Genomic DNA, 8232 nt, shown 5'->3' with positions numbered 1-8232 from the left:
CAGCAGGCTGGAAACATAATATTTGTACTAGCTAAGATGGGGTGAACACTCAGGGAACCATTTATAGTGGACAAGATAACAATGGATAAAATAAGCCTGGAACATAAGATGAGGTACAAGATATGCAGGGACAGCGCATTGTGTACGGAGATTGGTTCCTACAGTGTGATCAAAGTGAAACAAATGGAATGTAAAGTTATAAAGGAAGAGATTTGCTGTGTGACTTTGAGTGTGTGTTACGCCCTATACCGGGATGGGCAAACTTTTTGGCCTGAGGGCCACATCGGGGTTCCGAAACTGTATGGAGGGGTGGGTAGAGAAGGCTGTGCCTCCCCAAACAGCCTGGCCCCCGCCCCCTATCAGCCCCCTCCAACTTCCTGCCCACCTCAGCACCTCCGACCCATCCAGGCCCCGCTGCTCCTTGTCCCCTGACTACCCCCTCCCAGGACCGCCCACCCTAACTGCCCTCCCGGGACCCCACCCCCTATCCAATCCCCCCTGTCCCCTGACTGCCCCGACCTCTATCCACACCCCTGTCCCCAACAGGCCCCCCGGGACTCCCACACCTATCCACCCCCCCCCCGCTCCCTGTCCCGTGACCCCCTGCCCCTTATCCAACCCCCTCGCTTCCCACCCCTTTACCATGCCACTCAGAGCACCAGGGCTGGCAGCCGTGCTGCCCGGCCAGAGCCAGTCACACCACTGCACAGTCTAGAACACCGGGGCAGGCCGGCATGTCTCACAGCCCTGCCACCCAGAGCGCTGGTGGCACAGCGAGCTGAGGCAGCAGGGGAGGAGCTGGGGGCTAGCCTCCCCGGCCGGGAGCTCAAGGGCTGGGCAGGATGGTCCCACGGGCCGGATGTGGCCTGCGGGTTGTAGTTTGCCCACCTCTGCCCTATACCCACCCCTTGTGTTTGAGTCTGATCAACTCAGCATCACTATGCTGTCTGCTAAATAGAGGAACCTGAGTGATGAGACTGGACCCAAACTAAGGTCCTTGGGGAAGTGGGTGGACAAGGTCTCAGAGGCACCTCAACAAGGGATGAAAGGTGAGGGAGCTTGCATGACCTTGGCTCTGGGGGCAGCCTGAGGCACCATGGCCTGTGCAGGGTTGCCAGGTGTCCCTTTTTCAACTGCAATGCCCAGTTGAAAAGGGACCCTGGTGGTTCCGCTCAGCACTGCAGACTGGGCTGTTAAAAGTCTGGTCGGCGGTGCTGTGGGTCTAAGGCAGGCAAGTCCCTACCTGTCCTGGCTCTGCGTTGCACCCTGGAAGCGGCGAGCACGTCTGGTTCCTAGGCAGGGGGGGCACGGAGAGCTCCACGTGCTGCCCCTGCTCTGAACACCAGCTCCGCACTCCCACTGGCCGGGAAGGTGGGGGGTGCCTCTGGGTGAGAGCAGCACGTGGAGCCTCCTGGTCCCCCCCGCCACCCGCCCGCTTTGGAGCCGGACCTGCTGGCCGCTTGCGGGGCCAGGACAGGCAGGGAGCCTGCCTTAGCCTCGCTGATCAGGAGCTGCCTGAGGTAAGCCTGCGCTCCAACCCCCTGCCCTAGCCCTGAGCCCCCCAAACCTGGAGCCCCCTCCTGCACCTCAAACCTCTCATCCCCAGCCCAGAACCCATACCCCCTCCTGCACCCCAACCCCCTGCCTCAACCTACAGCCTCCTCCCACACTCTGAATCCCTCAGCCCCAGCCTGGTGCCCCTTCCTGCACCCCAAACACCTCATCCCTAGCCCCACCCTAGAGCTTGTACCCCCCCAGCCCAGAGCCCTCACCCCTTCCTATGCTCCAACCCCCTGCCTCAACCTGCAGCCCCCACCCACACTCTGAATCTCTAGGCCCCACTCCCCAGCCTGGAGCCCTCTTCTGCACCCCAAACCTCTCATCCTCAGTCCCCACCCCCACCTCCCTGTCCCAGCTTAGAGCCTCCTCTCATACATGGAACCCCTCATTTTTGGCCCCACCCTGGAGTCTATACCCTCAGTTAGAGCCCTCACCAACTCCCACCTCAACCCCCTGCCCCAGCGCAGTGAGAGTGGAGGACAGCGAGCCACTAAGGGAGGGAGAATGTAGAGAGCGGGGGCGGGGCCTCTGAGAAGAGGTGGAGCTAAGGTGTTCAGTTTTACCTGATTAGAAAGCTGCCAACCCCCGGCCTGTGGGAACACACGGGCACGTCCTGCCTGCCATAGGCATGCCCCAGCCTATCTCCAGTGCCAGGGACTCTGGGGAACATCAGTGCAGGGCTCTGCGCTGGGGCGGGGCAGAGGGTCGCGCTCACTATGTGAACAAACAGGCCACGGCTTCTGTAGCAGGGATGATGAAGGGAGGCCCTAATCCTTATCAGGCAGGCAGCGGCGGCCATGACAACTCCTCGTTTCCCTCCCTTATGGAAACTACAGTTCCCAGCATGCACCGCGACGCACCGGACCTATGCTGCTGTTCGCGATTCATGGTGCAAAGACTACATGTCCCAGCATGCTTCTCCAACGAACTCTAGTTCCTACTAGGCCCCGCTCCTGGGGTTTGATAGCCGCACCCCCTCCCTCCGGGAGAAGCTGATACTGCGTCGTACATTGATTTAAGTACTGTAGGTACGTGTGTCCAGCCCCCACAGACGCCATGGGACCAAGCAGTCTTGTTCCCGCGATGTTTAAGATGCGGAAACGCTTGTGTACGGTGTTCTCGTTTTCGTTCTACATGTCGCGAGAGCTGCAGGGCCGGAAGCTCCACGTCGGTCAGTTGGGCTCAGAGAGCGACGTCTCAGCTACTGCTGAGTTGGGGGCTGTGGAGCCATGGTGAGTCTGGCCGCGGGGCCAGCCTGGGTCGGGCCTTGTCTCCCCGGGGCTGGCGAGGGCAGAGGAGCTGGCCGCCGGGCTGGGGGTGGGCCGGGACAGACAGGTGGTGAAGGGCGTGCAGGGGTCCCGTCTCTGGGGGCTGGAAAGGAACCAGACCCCCACCCCCAGGCGCTCCCCGCTCCGGCAGGTCAGCGCTGTCCCTGAGGCTGTGCGGACGGTGCGTGGCAGGAATTAATCCCCGCTGAGATGCTGGGAGCGGATGTGCTGAGGGGACCAGGTCAGGGTGTCAGACCAGTGGTTCTCAGCCGGGGATACGTGCACCCCTGGAGGTACACAGAGGTCTTCTAGGGAATACATCAACTCACCTACCTATTTGCCTGGTTTTATAATAGGCTACATGAAAAGCACTAGCAAAATCAGGACACATTAAAACTTCATACAAATGATGACTTGTTTATGCTGCGCTACATACTATATCACTGTTTCTCAACTGGGGTGAGGGGAGGTTGCGATTTATTTTATAATTGGTAAAAAATGAGAAAGCAATTTCTCAGTAATGGTGTGGCTGTGACACTTGCTTAAAATATCAGACATAAAAATACAAGTAGTTTTCAAATGAGGTGAAACTTGGGGTATGCAAGACCAATCAGTCTCCTGAAAGGTGTATAGTAATCAGACAGTTAAAGGTGTAGCTCATTGGTACTAGAGAGACAAAGTGGGTGAGGTAATAGCTGTTATTGGACCAACTTCTGTTAGTGAGAGAGACCAGCTTTTGAGCCACACAAAGCTTCAGATCTGCTCTGTGTGACTTGAAAGCTTGTGTCGGTCACCAGCAGAAGTAGGTGTTATTAAGCAGTAAATAAGGTCATCATTTTTAGAACTTCCACATTATGAAATGCCTCATTCTAGAAAAATTACCTTGGCATGAATTCAACCAGTGAAATTTTAGGTAGTTTGGTTTTGTATTGCCAGAGTTATAGGTGAAGTCAAAATCGGGGTAGAATGGAAGGTTTAAAGTTCTTTTTTACTTTGTAGTGCTTCTTTTAAAACTATCATTGGCTTCTGTGTTTGTCTGATTTTTTTAAAGGAGTTGTTAGACTCGCTTCAGTTCCTAATGGACAGGTGTCTCCATTACACGTCACAGTCTGTGATAACTGGCTTCCTCACTACATTCACAACAGAAGTACAAAGGAGAGAATGGACCTTAAAACTTGCAAACTCTTTTGCGTTTGAGGTGGCTTTGTCTATTCCCTATCCGCTCAGTATAGGTTTATGGGCATACGGGGCAGGATGTTGTCTGGAAGCATGCACTGCCCTTCCTTTTCTTGAGCTTATTCTGTAGATGCATTTTCCAGTTGTGCAGATCAGGACCTCTTCATAAGCAATATATTCATGTGGATTAAAGAAAAAATGCACAAGAACAATCCTCTACACTAGTGGTCCCCAACCTTTTTCGTCTGGTGGGCGCCGGACGACAAGCCACCGAGGACCGTGGCCGGCGGACAAGCATCCGCCGACAAGTAGCGTCATCAAGAGGCGTCGCCGCCAAAATGCCACTGAAAATCAGCGGCATTTCGGCGGTGACAGCTCTTGATGACCCTGCTTCCCGGTGGCATTTCGGCGGATGCTTGTCTGCCGGCCAGTACGCGGACGCACATAGATGCCCTGGCGGGCGCCGTGTTTGGAACCACTGCTCTATACTCTACTGGGACCCTGTCCTGCTCCAGAGAACTCAGTGGGAATGATGCCACTCAGAGCCAGTATTTGTTTATATTCCAAAGACTCTCTTACAAGAACTAAGTAAACAAGTAGATAGGATGAGGAGCGTGTGAGATGTGTGTGCCCGCAAAACAGAGCTGGCTGGTTTTATTTTAGGTCTAACCTTCAGTTTTTTTCTTATTTACACTGCAGATATGTTAAAACAGTTCCATGTCATTTTTTTGCTGAAGAATAATTTAGCATTCTTAATTTTTCTGATCTCTAGCCTCTCCGACTTGATATTAAGCGAAAACTAACAGCTCGGTCTGACCGAGTAAAGAGTGTGGACTTGCACCCCACCGAGCCATGGATGTTAGCTAGCCTGTACAATGGCAGTGTCTGTGTTTGGAATCATGAAACACAGGTAAACTTTTTCTGCTGTATTCTATTTCTAATTAGAAACAGGAGTGTGCTCAGTGTAGCAATATGGTAATTCATTGATATGTGTATCCTGATGATAGTGATATGGGAAGTGCATTTTTCTGCAGCAAACTATGGAAAGAACTTTTAATAATAATAATATAATAAAATCACTGTTTTTTGTTTTAGAAGGCAAAACAAAAAAACTATAATTTGCTGAGTCACCAAGTGTCCTCAAGAAACTCATGGGTTTCATGCCACTTACAGTTGAGTGCCGCCATTAAAGATCAATGTACCGAAGGGCGGTGCATTTTCAAATTGTAGCCTCAGAGACACATCAGTACCGTGATATAAAGCAGATAGATTAGGATGTTAACCCAGCACTGAGCTTTCTGTTTATATGCTAAATGCCTTGAATATTAAGAGTAGTAGGGATGGGAAGCACAAAATTGATCTTAAATTTATTTTTTCCTGTTCAGTCTCCCTGAACTTGAGGCTCATTTGTTTGCAATCTGTGTGATGCCTCAGCATATATTGTTCAGGTGATACCACAAACATTAAGAAACAGTCTAAAGAAAGATATAAAGATCTATGGCAGGGGTCGGCAACCTACGGCACGCGAGCCAATTTTGAGTGGCACGCTGCCTGCCCGGTGAGAGGAGGAGGAGGAGGCGGAGGGGCTGGAAAGCGCCACGCTGGGGGAAGAAGGGGGAGGAGGGAAGCTTGGCTGCCACAGGACCAAGCTTCTACCTCCTGCCCCTGCAGCGGAGGGCGGGGGGGGGTCCCGGCCCCCCGCCCCACTCGGAACCCCCACCCACCGCTCTCCCCTGCAGGGGCAGGAGGCAGAAGCTTGGTCCTGCTGCAGCCACGCTCCCCCCTCCCCTGTTTCTTCCCACAACGTGGTGCATTCCGGCCCCTCCTCCTTCCCCCTCTCCCTGCCGGCGACAGCCTTTGCGAGGGGGAGCGGAGCAGAGCAGAGCCGAGCGGCAGCGTGCTCGCTGCTCCGTAGAGCAGGCAGAGAGAGGTAGGGACGGGCCTTGGGGAAGAGGGTGGAACAGGGCATATCCCTCCCAGCCCCCTGCCATGAACCGCTCAGGGCAGGGGGCTGGGAGCACCCCCACGAGCTGAGTACCCCAGCCTTCTGCCCTGCACCCCCCACACACCCCCCAGCCTTGTGCCCTGCACCTCCACACACCCCCAGCCCTCTGCCCTGATCCTCCCCCACACACCCAGCCTTGTGCCCTGATCCTCCCCACACACACACACAGCCTTCTGCCCTGCACCCCCACACACCTCCCAGCCCTCTGCCCCCCCCTCCCCCCAACACCCAGTCCTCTGCCCTGCACCTCCACACACACCCCCAGCCCTCTGCCCTGACCTCAAGTCGCCCCGCTCAGCCCGCTGCAGGCCTAGGTGAACAGAACCCCAGGCTGGAAGTGGGCTGAGCAGGCTGGCGGCATAAGATCAGCATTTTAATTTAATTTTAAAGGAAGCTTCTTAAACATTTTGAAAACCTTGTTTACTTTACATACAACAATAGTTTAGTTATATAATATAGACTTATAGAAAGAGACCTTCTAAAAAACGTTAACATGTATTACCGGCACGCAAAACCTTAAATTAAAGTGAATAAATGAAGACTCGGCACACCACTTCTGAAAGGTTGCCTATCCCTGGTCTATGGAGATCACATAAATTCCAGGGTTTATTGACTATATACAGTGTGATTTATTTTTTGCAAATTATTTTCATTTTAGTTTATTCCAGAAGGTATTAAATGTTTTAAGACTATGCAACCTGCACCAGAGTGTAAATACCTCCCCTTACCTGACTTTCTTATGTTTACACTTGCATCTGTTAAAAAGGAGGACAGATCCCTTTGTCTAGGAGCTCCTTGACCATTCTTAAACTTGCAACTATTCAAAAGTGGCCTGTTTTAAGAAATGCTGAACAGATTTTGAAACTGACATTTTCTCAGTAATATATCCCAATATTTCTAATTTTAGACTCTAGTGAAGACCTTTGAAGTATGTGACCTGCCAGTCAGAGCTGCAAAATTTGTGGCAAGAAAAAACTGGGTTGTGACAGGAGCTGTAAGTTGTCATTTTTTGTTTGTCTGTTTCATATACATTCCCCCACTTTTCTCTTTACTTCATTGCACTCTTACACACCATCCAGAAGTGTGGTTCGATGTTAACTTGTACACTGGAAGAAGATAACAGTTTATAGCTGTTCGTTTCCCCCAAAACATTCTCCTAAAATCCATTGTATAGAATGGTACTTTAAAGCTCAAACTTTCATTTTAAAAACAGAAAAATATAAATTGGTGGTTTACTTTATATTTTGGCCCGATCTATATTACCAACTCAAATAATTTCTGGTTTCAGAGTAGCAGCCGTGTTAGTCTGTATCCGCAAAAAGAACAGGAGTACTTGTGGCACCTTAGAGACTAACAAATTTATTAGAGCATAAGATTTCGTGGACTACAGCCCACTTCTTCGGATGCATACAGAGTGGAATAAATATTAAAATAAATAATTTCTGACACTTGTTTAAAAGATGTATTATGCACAGTACCTTAACAATGTCCCTGTAATTAGGCTAAAGGACTTGGACTATTCAAGGTAATACGATTTTAAAAGTTTACCTGTTGTTTTCTATGCTTTTTCCTCAATTATGTTTAATACAGAATCTTTAGAGAAATTTTTGTTCACTTTTAGAAAATTAAGCCACTTTTATCCATTGAATGTACTTCTGTCTCCATACTAAAACGTTCTTAATAAATCCATCCTAGTCTTGCAGTTATGAAAAGTCAGCAAAGTGTAACAGTTGACATCACAAAGTATATACCTTACAGGCTGTAAAATATGTGTGTGTGTTTATCTATCTTGTATATAATCATCGTTTGTTTTTATATTTTCAACCCTAACATTGCATTACTAAAGAAGAAAGTCTGAATTAGTTTTGCATGCATATTTCTGTCAGCCTTTTTAATATTTACAGAAGCAGAGTTGCAGATACAAGCATGTGTCAATGTACTTATCTCTGTTTGTAACCACTGAAATAAACATTATTTCCATGTTACATTTTTAATCTGTCATATAAATCATATTGCCCTCGTATCCAATCACTGAAACGAAGTTCTATTTTAATATGCATCCAGATGTGCATGCAATGTGTGTGTCTGAATTGATAATTAAAGTAGATATTGTGTATGCCCAGCATGTTTTCAGTCTGTTACAATTTCTGAATAAGTCTTCAAATGGGTCAAATGCCCATTGAAAATTGTCCATGATGCATTCATATTTTTAAAATAAATTTA

General features: G+C 49.9%; 1 protein-coding gene across 1 annotated transcript in view; it reads left to right on the top strand.

Moving 5' to 3' along the window:
• Positions 1–2683: 2683 nt before the first annotated feature.
• The window catches only part of COPB2 (COPI coat complex subunit beta 2), a 28563-nt gene continuing 23014 nt past the window's right edge, over positions 2684–8232 (top strand). Inside the window, exons 1-3 of the mRNA XM_034780854.1 lie at positions 2684–2792; positions 4777–4914; positions 6917–7003. Of these exons, the coding sequence (XP_034636745.1) occupies positions 2790–2792; positions 4777–4914; positions 6917–7003 (228 nt within the window). The 5' untranslated portion in view covers positions 2684–2789. The remainder of the gene's footprint in view (positions 2793–4776; positions 4915–6916; positions 7004–8232) is intronic.

This window comes from Trachemys scripta, chromosome 9 (genome assembly GCF_013100865.1).
Source record: "Trachemys scripta elegans isolate TJP31775 chromosome 9, CAS_Tse_1.0, whole genome shotgun sequence".
Taxonomy (NCBI): Eukaryota; Metazoa; Chordata; order Testudines; family Emydidae; genus Trachemys; species Trachemys scripta.
Note: the sequence above shows the minus strand (reverse complement) of the source record. Positions and strands in the feature narration are given on the sequence as shown.